Source organism: Nymphaea colorata, chromosome 2, assembly GCF_008831285.2.
Source record: "Nymphaea colorata isolate Beijing-Zhang1983 chromosome 2, ASM883128v2, whole genome shotgun sequence".
Classification (NCBI taxonomy): domain Eukaryota; kingdom Viridiplantae; phylum Streptophyta; class Magnoliopsida; order Nymphaeales; family Nymphaeaceae; genus Nymphaea; species Nymphaea colorata.
In genome coordinates, this window is record NC_045139.1 from 9,136,300 (window position 1) to 9,155,001 (window position 18,702).

At 35.4% G+C, this 18,702-nt stretch overlaps 1 protein-coding gene across 1 annotated transcript; it reads right to left on the bottom strand.

Annotated features, from left to right (window-relative positions):
• Window positions 1-8,820: 8,820 nt before the first annotated feature.
• On the bottom strand, window positions 8,821-16,853 carry LOC116248284 (fimbrin-2-like). The gene is made up of 14 exons (XM_031620987.2): window positions 16,308-16,853; window positions 16,011-16,181; window positions 14,940-15,178; window positions 14,685-14,856; window positions 13,847-13,885; window positions 13,574-13,642; window positions 13,338-13,454; window positions 11,565-11,776; window positions 10,821-10,979; window positions 10,536-10,735; window positions 10,049-10,206; window positions 9,835-9,931; window positions 9,149-9,240; window positions 8,821-9,045 (listed from the first exon to the last, which is right to left on the bottom strand). Exons 1-14 carry the CDS (start codon window positions 16,392-16,394, stop codon window positions 8,881-8,883), a joined length of 1,977 nt encoding a protein of 658 aa, XP_031476847.1. The 5' UTR covers window positions 16,395-16,853; the 3' UTR covers window positions 8,821-8,880.
• Window positions 16,854-18,702: the final 1,849 nt, after the last annotated feature.

Sequence of the window (18,702 nt, forward strand, 5' to 3'; positions counted from 1 at the left end):
GAAAAGCCAAAAACAAATACTTGATGCATTCACATAAATTCATGTTTTCTTAAAGACTAGTAGAAACTACATAATTTGAAAGATGTACATACTGCTAATGAAGTGCATAGTTGGATCCAATTGATGATACTACACGATGCATGACATAAACTATCAAAATATTTCTCGTAAGACTCCTCAGCGAAATGGTGTAGTCGAAAGAATGAATATGACTCTAATTGAAAAAATTAGACATTTTTCTGTTAAAGCTCTTTTGAAACAAAGCATTACAGGCACTGGACATGTAATTAGTTTGTCTGTTTATGCACATTAGGAAAGTGATGTTATGATAAGAGTTATTTTAGAATAAATACATTAGGTGATTTTTTTTAATGCAAAGTTTTTATGTAAGTTTGAAACATGAGAGAAATAATTTGCACATAAAGATATAATGATGTATCTATTCTGGGACATGATGAGTTTTGATACATGACGTATGATTCTGAAGAAAAAAAATTGGCCTTTATTAGGAATCCTACTGTTGAAGATGTTGAGAATGTAGTATAATATCATATATAAGTGACTCTTGTAGCAACTCCAAATTTATAAGTTCAGTATACGTAAGAACTTCTGATTATGAACTTAAAGAACAAAGTCAAAGCAACCTAAAAAGTTTAGTAGAGAAAAGAAAGGAATATACATGTTTGTAATTAAAAATTAAGTTCTATGAATTAGAGCATATTTCTAGACAATTATACAAAGACGTGTGAGCCATTTATGGGCGAATATGACTGAAAAACAGTTATTATTGAGTTTTTATACAGTAATTTCTAAAAATAATGATTTTGTTATTTTATGTTTCTATACTAATGACATATTTGATGTCGGAAAAAATATTCCAAAAATTGTTAATTTGGACAAAGGATAGTTAAATCATCTCCATGCATCAAATTTTTGGATCCTATAAGGCAAATATTAGGCATGAAGTTTATTCATTGTAAGAAAACTAAAAGAATATGACCACCGCAAATTGAGAAAATAATTAAAAAAACACACACACATGGATAACGCAAAGGTAATAAGCACCCCACTTAGAAAATTATTCAAGCTCAGTATGAAGCAAAGATTATCTATTAAAAAAAAAAGTGGATGCAAAAGATTTTACAGCTTAATGTATGTTGTGGTGTGTATAAAGCTAAAAATTACCCATTCAGTTTGGGTTTCTCCCTAATCTTGAAAAAAAAACATTTGAATGCACTAAGTGGATTGTCAATACATTTGATGCGCAGATAATTTAAGCCTTTGCTCAAGGACAAAGAAAAAAAAAATCTACTTCATATGCAACACAAATATAACATTGTCTTGAAGAAATTTACGTTACTCCGTTGATTGTTTCTACATGCAATGTAAAGTTTTAGCAGTTTCAAATTTACAAACATATAACATTGATGGATGAATTATCATTCCATATGTGATATATCAGTCGCAAAAATTGTCAGAGCATGAAAGGATTCATGCAGATAAGAATGATACAAACATGATAAATATAGAATTTGCCTCAAAAGCTTGTTTTTCCATCGATGGTCTAGTGAGACATTCTTCCATATAATTGATGTAGGAGATATGTGTGACTGGAACCACTCTATGTGGAGAACACTGTTCATGACAAGTGAGGATCAACCCTGCTTGCAATGGAAGGTGTGAACAGCTCCCTAAATAAAATGAAAAGAAGAGAAAGTATAGTTTACATAGAGAGGAAGAGTAAGGGAGAGACAGCTCGCCAATTATTGCAACTACAAAGAGGACCAGGGCCAGAGAGGAAGATAACGAAGGAATTTTTTATTCTTCATTTTCTTCAACCCTTCTTGTTTTGTGAAGATCAGAGAAAAAAAAAATGAAAAGAATGCTTTTATAGTGACCTCTCCAGAGTAAAATCTATGCGTCTCTCTTATTCGCTTTTTTCATTTCTCTTGATCCTTCTTATTTTCTGTGCATTGTAATATTATATTTTATGGTATCCCTTTAATGATGATGACATTTTCATGTTGGAGTTCAGGTAAAATGAGTTATTCGGATTGATTTGAGTATGACATAAATGTAATCTCTTACAATATATAATTGGGTTATTATTTTCCTTGTAAAGTCTCTACATTCAGCTAAACAGAAATTAAATTGGTTTAAAATGAGTTGGGAGTAATTCCAGCATTTTTTAGTTGGTACTTCGGCCATATTCGATTTGATTCTTATCCGACTCCAAATGCATTAAGTATTCCAGATCTGTCCCATTCACAAATCCACTCAAAATTGGTACTTACGCCATGATCTTAAAACCTAAATCTAGGGCAGATTACTAAGCTAATAGAGCAAGTAAATAATCCAAAACGCTTAAATGTACATATCTCCTTGTCCAAGGTGAGGAACCACGCATTTATGAAATTTGATAAAGGATCTAATTAAAAATGTAGTTAATAAGATAGACCATCGTTTATAGGATACAAGAGGCAAAAGCAGGGAATCAAGTATAATATACGTTCTGGAAGCAGGCAGGTCACGTTTTTCACTAGAGGACAAAAGAAACTTGCACAAGAAGTGAAAAATAAAAGATTGATGCAAAACTTTAGAAATGACAGGAATGACGTCCATAGTAATAGAACATAATATATGTTAGTATTTAGGAATAATATCAATGAAAAAGAAAGATCAAACGATTAGCATGAAAGAACATAGAACCAGAATAACTAGAAAGGTGAGCTCCATCTCACTAATATATATATATATATATATATATATATATATATATATATATATATATATATATATATATATATATAGAGAGAGAGAGAGAGAGAGAGAGAGAGAGAGAGAGAGAGAGAGAACATGGTAGTACAGTCAGATGTGAAAAGCGAATGATGTGAAAGCCACATGCACTTGTAGGCCCACCTACATGTGGGTGTGCAGTAGTACAAAGCTTGCTTTTTTTCCTCTCTCTCTCTTTCTCCTCTGCTGGCAGAAAGTAGAATAATAGTCAACAAAAATGCACAGGAACCCTAATCATCAGCACCAGAACATATAATATCATGAAAATTACCTTGGCAAGGTTTAATGTGGGGACGGCTTTTACCTATAATCTAAAAATGCTTCCTTCCCTTAATTCGAGGTCGTTCTTGCTTTTTATTAGAACAGATAAATAAGGGTCTAACTATGCTGTTTCCTGTTACGGTTTAACTAAAATATCAGTTAAAATGAAGAAGACAACAGTGAGACCTTTTCTTCTTATGTAATAGTGAACAAGATTTGAACAAGAATTTTTTTCAATTCAAAAGTACAATTTTGGAATGAACAAACTTTTAATTGTTCCAGCATGACGTTATGTTGTAACTCAACTGTCATTAGTAGTTATCAGCAAAAAGCGAGGCCCAAAGAATATTAAACCAGGTTCTAAAGAACATTTTTACTTTTACAAAGGGTAGAACAAATTCGTAGTGTCCATTTTCTCTTTTTGTTCTTATAACCTGTCATTTTTTAGTGCCTGGAATGAAACAAGTGTATGAAGCATAGGGTGAAATCACCAAGCCTGGGGCTCTCATTTTTAATTCAGCAAGCACCATGAATAAGTAATGCGTTTGTAAATAGATTTAATGTTCGTCCTCTGCTCATTGAAGTCTATGCTCGGAGGTCGATTGCCAACATATATTTTAGATGATCTAAAATACCAACTATTTGAATAGAACAAAAATGTCCTTAAAAGGAAAAGAAGTACCCTTCACACAGCCACATAATAGCCATGTAAGGAGTCGACCATTGAAGAGAACGGCTGCGATCAATAAATCTTAATCTAATCAAGAATATCTTCAGCTGTTTCTTTTAGATGATCTCTATATTTACTTTGACATGTTTTAGAAATCAGGTCTAGCAAAACATCAAAAGAAAGAGGACTGGAGCATAATGGGGAGAGATTCTCTGGTGGATGCTGGTTTGCATATAAAGCCAGTTTCAACATGCTGGCATCTCTTTAGCTTCTAGATGTGTTTGTGTAAGAATATATTAAGGATTAGCATCATATTCTATTTACTTGGCCTTCTTTAACTAATTTACATGTGGATCATGATTACTTGGACTAGCTTGTAAAGAATTCCTATGCAGGATTTAGCATGAATTCGAATGGTGGATTTAGCATGAAAAGCTCCCGTTCCGCTTGTTATTAAACTCAGGTTTAGTACAAGAAAGCTTAGTCCCTGCTGAGTGCTGACTGATTCAGAATCTCAGATTCCAACAGGCTGGGTCATCGAGATAGCTTCAATAATAGCCAATGGTTCATTCAGATGTCTTGTCCTTCTTTGGTTCCACAGAGCTGTCTCATTAACACGGGTAAACAGTAGGGTGAGATGACATGTTTTTTTCTTAAGACAAGCATGTTGAATGAAACGCCGCACAGGATCGATCTCATGGCAAATCTGATAAAGATTAAAGCGAACAGCTGTCGCTAGAGAAGGTAGTTTTCAGGGACATATTGATGGGTTGCAGCCTCTACATGCTGATATTTCCAACTTTTCTCCTGGAAAAGGAGTCATGGATCTCAAAGATAGCAACAGATGAGAACTGGGATCTTGGGATAGATGACATCGTGGGGAAGAAATTCTTCTCAGGGATTATTTGTTTTGTATTTTTTAATCCTCTTGTAAGTTTTTTCTGAAATAAAAATAAAAAGGTAGGGCCATTTTTGGGTGAAACCCGGGAGAAGGCCCAAAGGTTTCCTCTTTCATCGTGTCTACAGGCTTTTGGACTGAATTAATTTATATAATACACACTCAAGAGTAGAGTCAAGAATTTTTTTGTTGGGGGACCGAATAGTGTTTTCAAAATTTAATACATGGGCCAAACAATACTTTTCAAAAATTTTACATTTGCCAAATGAAAAATTTTCAAAAATGTAACTACAAAACCTTTTTTCTTGATTGGTCAAGGGAAAGCTCGAACTTGAACACCGTTTGGGTTAACATGAAGCTCCTTGAGAGTACCTCGATCCACGACAATGGTAGTTGTGCCTGGAATTTGTTTTCAGTAGAAACACCACTGTCCTCACGAGAATTGAACTATGTGGTTGTCGAACGGCCATATTCATCCACCCCTTTGGACTTTGCAGCTTTTCTGTCAAACATTAACCTCAACTTGTGTTCAAGGGCAGATTTTGTGTCCTTTAACCTCAAGATTTCGCTCGGCAAGTTTTCTGAAAACGATTATCCACAAAAGAAAAGGATCTCACAGAGCTCTGTCTGTCCCAGGAAGCAAAATTTTCCACAAACCGAACAACTTCAAATGCGCGGCCTTTTCTTTATGCCATTTGCCCATCTTGGCATTTGAATTGCTCCCACCCATAGTCTGTAGAGGGCCAAGCTAATTTGCCCCACTGTTGCAGATGGGTATACCTGCATTAATTATTTTATTGAGAGAAAAGTTCAATGGGAGAATTTGGAAACTTCCTGTATTCTGTCATAGATTTTTCTGGGCAACAATTATCTCTATTGGTGTTGTAGCTATTCAAGTATGGTAGTCTACTGTTATGATTTGCAGCATAATCAGGGTGTTACTGTATTATACTCTTGAATAATGTACAATATAGTGTACCATACGTTACAGTATGATACAGAAGGGATGTTATGTTACACTTTCAAGGCACAGAAAGGTGATAATTTCTTTTAACGGTTGAAATTATATTAACTTCTGAAGGTTCGATGCTAAAAAGATGGTAATTGCTTGTCTTTCTGAGCCAATTCACTGACCCCTGACTAAGTCCTCAGCTGATTCGGGTTCGATTCACATGCTTGCAACCATAACCAAATGAAAAGGAAGATTGATTTTCTATCTGTAAAAATGCTCAGTCACATACACTGAACAAGGAGAATATGAACGACAATCAAGCTGCACGCATTGTCACAAAAAGATAGCATAAGCTAGTTCGACTGCCAAGTATACAAATTTTGCAGAAAATTTGAAGAAATAGATTTTTTCACATGGCAGGGAAAGGAAATGAGCATAGGAAAGGGAAGGCATTCGATGAACCACAGCATGAGTCTATCAACTGGCTATCAAGCAATGCCTTCTTGATCCTGCGGATGAGTGCCACCATAGATCGAAAGCGCAAGCATACGCATGACCGGCCAACTCGAAAGCCTACAGACAAACTCCTCTTATTCCCTAGCCTTAGTGTGCTCCTTCGCCTTCGTTGGCGCCTTCCATAAGGAGCTTGAAAGAACCTCCTTCTGCCACAGCATGACCATTCTGACGTTAGAAGTTTCTTCATGCTTGCACCAAATACACCACCATTGACACTTTTATAGCTTGCAGCATCTGGAGCTCAATGAGCGCCGTTCATGGTGGCAGTTATTTTTAATGGGTCCCTAATACTAAACAACAACGATCATGATGGTGGAATTACTTTTCTCCTGTCTTCCTTTTGAGTTGTGGGTGAAGACGCCATGATTAGCATCGGTATGGCAATGTTAAAAAAATTAAAGGTGCATAGGTTGCTACAGTGAACATATGCGAGCTGTTCATGTGGTTGTTTAATCAAGTCTCCTGGATTATTTAGAAATGGTGTTTGGCAAATTAAACCACGGTAAACGAAAATAAACTGACGAGGAAAAAATAAGTACTCCTCTGTCTGTACTTGGGAAAATCTGGTGTTATGTTAAGAACTTATGACTCATGAGATGAATTCACGAGGAAGATACTGGTATGAGTAAATATGTAAAAGAATGTGAATGGCAAGAATAAGAAAGTAAAAAAAAAAAATCATCTTTCTTTCATCAGAATAAAGCAGGATATATTTTAAAGGAAGTTTCCTTTTAAATAGTGTGCTTCTTCTCAGCATAATCAGGCCATCCAAAAATATTTCGTGGTAACACCAGGTTATTTTAATGCTTATAACTTTCCTTTTTTTTAGTTGGGCTACCCTTTTTTTTTTTCCTATGCAGTGGAGAAAGAAATTAACAGGCTGCTCATCAAAGGACTTGAGAATAAAAAAGTTTATTTGATAAAAGTCTATCCTAAATCTCATATAGCAACAGAAGGACAGCTACTTCTTTGGGTTCAATGATCAGGAATATCGGAGATTTTTTTTCTCAACACATAGATCTACTGAATAAGGGGTGGATGTTTTAATCCTTTCTAGTTATCTGCCCCTGGTAAAAGAGAAGCGGCAACATATTGACCTCTAGACCTAATTTGAAGCATTAAGGTAGTGTAGATTATCAAGGATAATGACTTTTCCTTGTCGAAATGTCCATTATTAAGAGTGGCACCGTTGTCATTGAATTATCTTATTGAAAATGCTATTGTTATTTGATTTAAAAGAATGTCCTGATGATGAATTCAGTGACTTTATCAGTGATAGCATGCTCAGGCATTGGGAGAGATAGTGGGCACTTGGCTTCCAAATAGCCTTGCTTTGTGTTTGTGACAACTGCCAGAACTAATGGGGACTCTAATTTACTGTGCTTTTTTGGGTTCTTCGCAGGCCTAAGACAACCTCTTCCTATTATTTCTTGGTTCTACAGATCAATGGCTTGCTCCAGAGGGAAAGTGAAAAGCTTATGGCGTACCTCTTTTATCTTTTCTCATTCTTTGAAGGTTCACCCTCAAACATAGGATGCATTGTATACTCTCTCTCTTTCTCTCTCGCTCTAAGCAGGTTGCACATCATTAAGATTGGATAGCTCAGAGACTTCAGACCCATATCTGGTTAAAGGTGCAAGATGGCAAAACACCTGGAGTCTACTGGTCTCCTGTGAAGTGTAAAATAAGCTACCACCACCCATTTGCAAAATACATAAACTTAGCGTATTGTGCACCCAGTAAAATAACTTTTTTACGATGCTTTTTACTTACAAGAATGGTGATCACAAAAGGGTCCCTGGTATGAAATTCCCTAAACTATACACATTTCATTTATTAAACAGAGTAACAGAACATATGCTTTGCCCAAACACTTGACCTCTTTCATAAACAACAACCACGATAAGGCTATTATATCCTGTACCCACTGAATTCTTGAACTCCCACATAGCCAAGAAGCACACCAAAACAAGCTGCCACTGTACGGCCTTTCCCGGGCTACCGGGGAAAACATAGGCCCTGCAGGAACCAAATTGCTTTCTGAGTGAGCATTACTGTCAAAACTGCTTCCTTTTGCATTTTGTGAAACAACCAACACGGAGGAAGGGCGCATGTTCTTCAAAATATGTTTGAAGCACTCATAAATTTTACGAGTTCTTCAAAATATCGTGATTGTGATCATGTGATAACGTTTCCGCAGGAAGCACAAAGCTTCCAAAATGTCACCTCTTAGACCTGGTATTTCCCCCTCTTTCTTATAAGTCATTTGTTGGTATATTCATTACATATTTTGAAATTTATGTACAAAAATTTCTTTACAACATTTTTCAAAAATAAAGTACATTTAACTATAAATCTTGCATGTGTGATGAATATTTATTAAACGGCACATAACGATTTATAGAAACAATGAGAGCAACGCAGTTTCAAAAGAATATATACATACGTCTGTTTTATGTAATATATGCCTTTATTAAACCGTCCAAATGTGAAATGTTCAATCATGAGCATGTCTTGTTTATTCCTTCAAAATTTTAAGTTTGTTTTAACAGAAATAATTATTTTATGATTTTCCTAGGTAGCAAATATGACACTATATGGGATGTCTATCAGAGCGAACATAATGGTTTAAGAAATTTTTTAAAATTAAATTTACAATCTTATATTTCATTTCCTTGTAACCAGCCAGGTTGCATTTTAACATTACCTAAGAAGTCTCAGAGGCACTATCATCCAATCTTATATTTCATTTTCTTGTAACAAGTCAGGTTGCATTTTAACATTATCCTAAGTCTCGGAGGCACTATCATCAGTAGCCGAAGTTGACAAAGTTTCCACAGAGCTATCATTTTCACTATCAGAAGCTGCAGAAGATGTTTCTTCCAAAGGCTGTTGTTTTAGGCTCCAATGCATGATGCTAGCTGTTAGAGTGAGCATCATCTTCTGGTTAACCTGTTGATCAAATGATAACTTGTTATAGAATTTAAAACTTCAATTGTCACAAAGTCAGAAGTGAGGGCAGAAGAAGATTGAACAGAATTATAAACTCAATGACCTCCATGATGTCTTCTGGCAACAGGAAAATAGAGCACCCAAGTTTTCTTGCAACACTAATGATGTAGGTAGCGTTCATCCTTTTCTCTTCATCTGCATGAACATCCTAAACCGTTAAACATCACTACGAGAAAGCCATTCAGTAGCAGTATAGTAGATTAGAGGTCGATTGGAGCAAGGTACGAACTGAGTAAAACATAAAAATTTGCCCAGGCCATCACCTCCAACATATTGTACTAATTTAGCTGTGGCAGTAGCCACAACCCGGAGTATCAACTAAGCGATCAGCTCATGCAGGTTATTGTACAGATTGAAATGCATGTTAGTGTCTTTATTTGCATATACAGCATAGCATGTTTTGCAACAGAACAGAGAAGCAATTATAAAGGAAAGTAGCAAATTGTGCACTTATTTGGCAAGCAGTTTATCCCAAACAGGCCAAATTGTTTCTAAAATTTAATAACCTAATCAAGAAGATGAGGTAAAAGTCTTTTGGCCAAGACTTGAGATACAACTTCAGAAGATTATGCATCCAATGTGTGGAAGTGCATAACAAACCCCAAACTGCAAAAGTAGATGCCACTCATAGTGAAGATTTCCTAAACATAGGCCAGTGAAAAATGAAATCAAATGCAATAATATAAGCACAATAATATTAACTCCATAATTAAGAAATCAGGAGCTTACCATTTTCCCCTTTTGTGACCAGTTTCCAGTTCACCGCATGGGACTCCACTGAACTAAGAAGCTGAAGGAAAAATATTCCATTTGCAAGAGTTTTGTCCTGAAAATTCTCAATACGTCAGGACAAATAATTGGCTTAAGCTCTAAATATCACATCTAATGGAGAAATAAAGATCCCAATGTATACCCCTCTATTTTCATGGTGAGTTATCAATACCTTAAAACATTCCATTCTAGAATTTCTCGCTGAGCTCTTAACTTTAGCATTTGCCCACCTCAAGATATCTGAATCAGTTATCTCCCTGCCACTGGAGTGACGTGGTAGATTCTTTAGTAGATGGAGAATATTGTAGCGCATCAGTTGCCACAGAAAAGCTGAAAGAACAGAGTCAAAAAAGAAAATGTAAACACTAAGAAAGACAAGTACATCAGTTACCAAAATAGACCAGACAATGTTTGCCAAAATTTTTTGCATTGGTTTCGTATAGATAACCTAATGGTTCTCACGTCGGTGCATGAGATTGCATGATATAATTCCTTGGCATTCACTAGATCCTAAAATTCTTAAAAGCAAACACAAAGGTGTAATTGCTCAAAAATTCAAAATCTGAGAGATGTTCGAAAGCTTATTGTTCTAAACAAGAGGATATATAATAAACCTTTTTCCACAATGAAAAGCAAACTTAAAGGGCAAAGGGATTTACCAAGAATAAGTTTCTTATTTCCTTGTACAATGTCATGTCCAGAAACATTAACAAGAGAAAACTTCAATTGTTTTCCAATCATCACAACTTGATTACAGTTCTCCACTTTTCTGAACAATGTCTTAACTGGAGGCCTTGTTGCATGTTTCCAGTTAACTATTCCAGGTGACAGCTTGTCGAGAACCTCTAAAAGGACCCACCTACACATTAAATGATCTGTCATTTTGAAGACAACCAGGAACAGGAACTTAACTATTTAGAAATATTGAATCCTTACTGCCTTACCCATTTCTAACATCTTCAAAGATATTGTTAATGTAGATAGAGTTTCCAAGACTATTGATCCACATTCGAAATGATTTCTCCTCCCTGGAGACTAGTGTCTCTTCCAGAACAAATTCATTGACGGCAGGGAGATGCTTTGAGTGAGATGGCAGGCCATTCCTAAGAAATCACTAATTTAGTCAAAAAAAGTGAAACCACAATCACAAAATGAGGGGTCATTTACACTCTCAGTAAGTATGAAAGCAAGTCAGAGGAAGAAAATTCTTGGAGAAAATTGTCATATCTGTAATAAATGAGGATATTGAGAATCAATTATGAAAAGGAATTAACTTATATTATTGGACACACTCCATTGTCATAAAATAACATATTAGTATAAGTTGCAAAGAAACAACTGTCAAATATCCAGTCTGCTATGCTTCAAAGATTAATAGCCCATGCAGAGGCAGTCCCATCACTATTTAAACAATAAGATGACGATTGCAATAATTGCATTGAAGAAGGAACTCATAAATGTCCTTCATATGCAAAGTTAACTTGAAATGTAAGTTATTAAGACAGTTCATAATAACAAAAAGCTATTACACATTTGTGTCCTACCAGTAAATGACTAGTCCATTTTCTCATCGTCCTAGACAGACATAGGTGCAACTTCTAAAATTATTAAGGACAACAAATATTTTAAATCAAATACTGGCTTGCTTTTGTTGAATATCATCACTTAAATGAACACTTTCTTCTTACCTATGTTGAAAAATGTGCGCCACAAAAGCAAGATTTAGATTTGGTGAGCCATCTACTATATCTTTAGGTGTCAAATATCTCTTGCAACCAATTCTATCTGCATGTTCAAGGATTAGTTTCGCCCTTTCAGTGGGTTCCTTTACATCAAGAACTGTCCTTTTACTGTGTTCGGGTGCAAGCACATTCAGTAGAACAGCATAAGCCTCTCCATCCTGAACAAACAAAAAGTATTACTCAATATATAAGGAACAGCTTTCTGACACCTAATGCTTCCAAGAATTTAGAAGCATGTCAGGATAGCAAGAAAAAGGCCACATAAACTATAAGTATCCAGAAGAAATAAATACAGAATATCCTGGTAGTTTTGGTGTGCATAAGTTTACTTGTGGAAGATCAATTATATTTAGAAGTTGGTCAAGTTACTTTTAATACATTGAGAAGTGAATTGATCATGGTAAGGATCCAAAAGAAATGTAGGTTGAATAAGTTGAAGGTAACTCCTAAAAGAGACTCGACATGACCCTCTAGGAGCACACTCACCCCCAAGGCCAAGGATATAGGTACTTGTAGGGTGCATGCTGACCTCAAATTTCATTAATCTTTCCAATATTGATAGGATATATCCCATTTTTGTTTAAAAAATAATTTGAAAAATAGTGACACATAAACTGCAGATGGCACTCAGTGTTAAAATGGATATACTTTTTAGATAATAAGAAGTAGAAATGTGAACACAAATTAGGTGCCAAACATGGACATTTCCTGAAACAGGTAATAAGATATGTTATGGATAAAGTCCTTGGTAACACCAACTCTTGAAGAACAGTTGTCTGTATATATATATATTATTATTATTATTATTATTATATGATTATATAATATATATATATATATATATATATATATATTAGTGTTGTACGTATCGTACGATGCATATAGTCGCGTTTCAAAAATACGATACGATAGACCACTTGTATCGTACAGTTACAATGCATGCACTGTATCGTACGATACAATTACGATACATAATGATACAATTATGATACGTTACGATACAGTTATGATATAGTTACGATACAGGTATGATACGTTAATTTTTACTGATTTTTTCATAATTTTTTCTATTTTTTCTGATTAATTTTTTTCCCACCTTTCTTCATTGCAAGTTGAGCGAGAGGCAGCAATTCTGGAATCTCCCGCACTCCACTATCAGAATGGTCTCCGATCAATGAAAGAAAGTAATGTGCTTCTCGCCTGAGCAAGTTGTTTATGTTCTCTCTTTATTCTTTTGTTTTTGTAGATCATATTGTCTTTGCGATGGAGGATGAGTCGGTGGCTTCTGTCGCATCCAACTCCATAATGGTGGGGGCGGGGATAGAGGGGAGTAGTAGTGGGTGGACATCTTTCGACGAAGGTGTCATAGCCGAATATGAAAGGGGGGGGGGGGGGGGGGGGGGAGAACGAAATCATCCCCCCAAACTGTTTTTTCACTAAAGAAGGAGCCATTGTTACTGTACCGGCTGTTCAAAGAAGGTCGGCTTGCCTAGGACTTGATCTTGGCACCAGTCCATAACGATCAAAGTAGAATCAAAAGCCGAATATGATACAGTTACAATACGTTACGATATTTTACAATACAGCATATCTTAAAGCCAGATCTATATGGCTTACAATACGCTTTTTACAACATTATATATATATATATATATTGCTCCTGTGACATAGAATACACTTACAGAGAAAGTTTAGAACAGTTGACTTCAAATTGCCTACCTTCACATCTGAAGAGAAGTTAGATATTGTTTTTCTATATCCAGCTTTCTTCAAATGAAAATTCATCCATCTCAGTAAAATCTTTTCAGGTGGTTGATTCATAAGCTCCTCGACATCCTGTTAGGTTATGGAAGTAAACTCTATGGTAAGGATAGGATCCAGTGAGAAACTTTAGAAAGTTCAAAAAATCAAAAGTAAAATGCAAAAGGAGATGGCTTGTTACTGAATAAATTCACCTTGCTGTCATCCACCAACTGCACCAACTGAGGTGTCTTCCTCAAGTTCAGGTCTGCCAGCAGTTGTATCTGAGATTAACAGGAAAAAAAAAAGAACTTCAGACCAAAGAAAGTTTTCAAATGTATAATGTATACATACCATAAGACATGCACAAATTCATGATTATGAAGACAATCATCTAGCATTTTGTCATCGGAAGGCAAACAAAACTCACAATTCTCAAGAACTAACATGATCTAACAAGAAAGTTAGAAATAGCTTGAAGAACTTACCTTGATAATTTGAAATATCAATCCGAGTACGAGATGTGGCTGAAAAGTAGAAAAATACATACATCATATAACTTGCAAGTTCATACTTGGAAAAACAACCATGAACGCATGCCACAAGCTGTACAGAATGATAAATCTAATTAAACATCTTCAAATAAAAGATTGAATCTAACTGACATAGTGACACCACATTTTCTTTTTTTCTGAGACGACAAAGAGCCCACCAGGATCAAGCCTTTCTCCCCCCAAGGTATGATGGTAAACCATTGGAGAATGGTTCAGACCTATGTCACATAGGTATGGGTATGGATTCGGGTACAGGTATGGCAATTTTAGAAGATCTTGGTACGGGGGTATGGCAAAAACAGTGTGTGACTATATATATATATATATATATATATATATATATATAAACACACACACACACACAACACATCATTAAGACAAATTTTAATAGTTTCTTTCATAATTTCTACACATAATCTGATAAAGCATAAATAAACTTACAAAAACATGGTTAACTGATCCAAAGGTACCTCCCCCATACCACTGTACCAGCATTGGTGTACCGTCATACTGGTACGTGGGCATAATCCACATACCAGTGTGACTTAGGTTCAGACACACATGACTCATCAATTGAACCGATCGCAGACTCCAACCAATTCGGTGACTCGTTATTTAATAATATAGTTAAACCTCAACTTGAGTTTCCTTGTTGTATCACAAATACACAAATTAGGCTTCCAATTTGCCCCATGGAAATGTTTGCCAGATGATCTGATACCCAACTTGATCATTTCAAACTGGAAATAACGACATAAAAGATAGAACTTACACGCCCTTCTATTAAGTCTTCAGTACCAATATTCACAACTGTACATCCGATGGCTTTGGCAGAGTTGAGGCAAAGTGTGTGATTCTCGTTCCTCTCCCATGGATTAAGTGCGCCCTTTGTATTGATTGTCCGATCATCAATAGTACCAGGAACAGCCACATTAATAAGCTTACTGCATCATGGCCATAAAATGTCTGAACGTTTACTGGGTCTACAAGTTCTTGTCAACGGAAAAGTATAAGTTCACAAGCATACCAGAGCAATACGCCATCTTTTACAATTTTAAAGAGGTCGTTAGTCAAAGGATCGATAGGAAGATATTTTTTCAAAAATTGGTCTTCTGCAAGGTAGGCATTGATGTGAGAAACATAAGAAGCCTTCTCTGATTCGCTGATGGTGTGCAACAAGGTGGTTGTAGCAGCCTTCAGGAACGCTGATGAATTATTGATGCTTCCAATTTGAGCATCTATATGCTCTTGTAAACTCAAATGAACCTGTACGTGGAAAGAGAAGGAAAGGTTTAAGAAGATGAATATCCACATCGACCACGTACATCAAACTGTTGAGACCCTAGTTGCATGCTGCGGTCTTTGAAGTTTGAACATTACAGAGTAAACTCTCTCTGGAGAATGTAAGCATTTCTTAGAAGAACTTGAAGAAAATCTTAGCAGACGTATTAATTCAATGGAAATAATCCAGACTTTGCTTTATGCAATTTAGTGATCACAAACAGCACAGTCGACCAAATGTAATAGTTTCATATTGCTCTTGTCATAAATAAAAATGGTGAATCTTCGGCCCTGGGATAGAGCACTTTGAACTCAACTATATAAGTAACTCCACAAGTGGTAAACCAACTTGCACCTATTCAACCATCTATCTTAGTGATTAGCATTTAAGCGATTCGGGAACATGAGTTTCAGTTCCTTTTCTTCATGTTGACATGTTACCAAATCATATATGGCTCCAATAAGAACTTCGCCAATACATTCAATCTAACCTATGAATGTAAGAGTTGTTGCGACTTAAATTTTGAGTTCCAACTTCAACCTTGTTCTCAGGCAGAACATTTCTTTTCAACCGTGCTTTTGCTGCAGCCTGCATGCGATCCATTTGACCATCTGGGCAATGCATAATTTCTCATAGTCCAACAAGAAGTGCAGAAGCACAATGCCCAACTTATTTTTACCGCAAAGTGTGAGTCTTTGAGTCTCTTAGGCAAGTTATGACTCACACTTCTTCGGAAACAAAAAAAGAAGACTAAGGAAGGAAGGAAAACTGCATTTTGCAATAATCACATAAAAATGTGAAAAAGAGAGCACTCACCCTAAGAAAAGTTTCAAAGTTTACTTCTTCATCCATGTTCTTATATTTGTTTCCCAAGAAGGAGGCTCTCTCCTCTTCTGTCAAAAACTCCCCCACCACTTTGATGTTCGACATCCTTGACGGCAGGTCCCCAACTTTCACTTTCCCACATTCTCTCCTTATAGAATCAAACTTTAAAAGCCACCACAGAGAGAGAGAGAGAGAGAGCAGAAGCCAACCCCGATATCAGTATTTGAATGCAAGATAAAAGAATAAATGGGCAGAACCCGAGAAAAACGGAGTACAGATTTCACTCACATGAGACCTTAAGCTCCTCAGCTCCACTTGAGTGAACTGGTTTTGAAGCCATGGATCTGAAACTAAAACACCCACAAAGCCAGCCATCGAAGGCAAATGGTCTTCAAACCCCAAACCCCACAAAAAATTATCCTAAATATCTCTTTGTCAAGGCAAAAATTGGAGATGCCGAGAAGTTTGACGCTATAAAAATGATCTGAACACTAAAAATAAACACTAAGAAGAAGAAATGTGATCTTCAAGAAAAGGAGATCCTACAGGGGCTGCAGGCAACTAAGGAGAGGTGTAGGCTTTTCTTTCTCACTGATATTCTGTACAGCCGTTTGTATGTGTATGACCCACTATGAAAGCGGTAACCTTCTACATTTGAATTCTGTGGCTCCTTTTCAGTTTCCATCCTTTATTTATTGCTCTGTGCTTTCCTTTTCGTAGTTTCGAGAAAGAAACAAATCTAGTAATAAATTTGAGGAAGCTCCAAACTTTAGTCGACTAGAGATTTGAATCTGGAGTTTTCACGCGTTCATGCAACCCTGAGCCTGAGGCCGAGAGCTTCCTCCACCGACATGCCGGTAGGAGAAAAACACCCGTACATTTAAGTTCTATTAGAAGATTAGAGACCAAACTTTTCCATTTAGCGCATCCCCCTTTGAGGGTAACAGTAAAGAGGCACCCGTAAGTGCTCACTCGCAGCCGTCAGAAAAAGATTCGCCATTGTCAAAAGAATAAAAAAGATGAGGGATGTTCTCAAATTTCACGGCCCCAATATCGACTTTTTTCCTATAAAAGATTGACTACCAGTAAATGGTGAAAGAAATAGGCCAACTAATTTTTCAAATTTTTGTTGGGCTAGAACTTGGCAGGTTTTATGGAATTATCACATACGTCATCTCACCAACAACTACATATATTTTTTGAAAATAATGCACCGTTTAATTTTGAATCTCACCAATGTCTACATTATTTTTGAAATTAATGCACCCTTTAGATTTTTGTATTTTTCAAAAATGTTTCGAGAAAATGTTAATATGTAGAGAATTACGTTTTTTTCAAATTCATGAGTAGATTGGCAAATCCATTAGTATCTAATCTTAGTGATATGAACAAATTCATCACTGTTTATTTTTTAAATTAAATAAATTCTTCTTTGGTCAATCATGGTTGAAATACCAACATAACACATCAGTAGGGACACCAATAAATCAGATTTAAAAAAATTGGATATGGAAAAGATTCAACACTAGAATAAGAAATCAAATTGAACTTGGACTTCAAAAATGACATCTGATTGGATTTCAATTCAAAATTTGATTTTAAATTTAGCTTTACATATCATATATCAAGTATCCACCAACTTTAAAAGTCAAGGTTTAACATAATATAATGTGGTTTGGATTCACATTAAATGTCATAGTCATGTTTGGTTGTAAATTTAAAAAATGGATTTGAAACAGATTGGATTGTGAATTAAGATTAATATTTGAATGTGGTTAAACTTTTTTTAAGTAATTATCCAATAAAAATGAATATGGGTAATAAGCGATTTGAATATGATCCATTGACATTTTTAAGTATCAAGTCCATAGTCACAAAAACGCATTTTTCTCAAAAAAAAAACTTGAAAAAAACCTGATAAATTAAATGGCCGTTTAAAACTAAAAAAAAACATTTTTTTGAAAAAGTTAAAAACGAAAAAACGTGTTTTTAACCCTTTTTAACGTGCTTTTTTTTGCGTTTTTTCAATTTTTTTCACCTTTTTCATTTTTTCAATTTTTTTAATGCCAAACAGTTTTTTTTTCATTTCTATTTTTTATTTGTTGCAAATATACTTATCATTTGATGTTTGTGTCATTAGTTTCCCACTTATTTTATTTTTTTCCAATTTTTAGTTTTTCAAATTTTTTAAAAATTTACTATATTTTTCTTGTTTTTTTCCTCTTTTTTCAAGCCCGCCATATTATACTCAAGAAAAACCTTGCTTTTTGAAATTCTGAGACGTTATTTGTGACTATGGTGTCAACAAAGGAGCCAAGTGTTTCCCTTTTTTTATTGGAAAGAAACATTTCTAGTATTTTTAGAAAAAAAAACATAAAACATTTCAGTTATTCTATTAAAAGTAAGTTTGGGCATCAAGCCAGCCTAACACTCGAAACCCAGATTAGGGCCCAGCCCGACACCCAAAACCCAGGCTCGGGTCTTGCCCGATTAAATTAAAAATATGTTTTTAATTATAAAATAATATATAAATATAATTAATTGTAATAAAATATAATAATTATATATATAATTAATAAAATAAATATCAAAAAATAATCGGGCTCATCCGAGCCAGCCCGGTAAATTATCAGGCCGGCCCGATGCCTTTTTTTTCGGACCGGAGCCCAAGTCGGGCATGGTA

What these genes read in the sequence shown, in the direction of transcription:
- LOC116248284 (XM_031620987.2), bottom strand. Translation starts at nt 16,394, where the DNA reads ATGGCTGGCTTTGTGGGTGTTTTAGTTTCAGATCCATGGCTTCAAAAC. An exon ending in TGAGGAGCTTAAGGTCTCAT is followed by an intron (nt 16,182 to 16,307) that starts GTGAGTGAAATC and finishes TGGCTTTTAAAG; the next exon opens with TTTGATTCTATAAGGAGAGA. An exon ending in AGTTGGTGGATGACAGCAAG is followed by an intron (nt 13,455 to 13,573) that starts GTGAATTTATTC and finishes ATAACCTAACAG; the next exon opens with GATGTCGAGGAGCTTATGAA.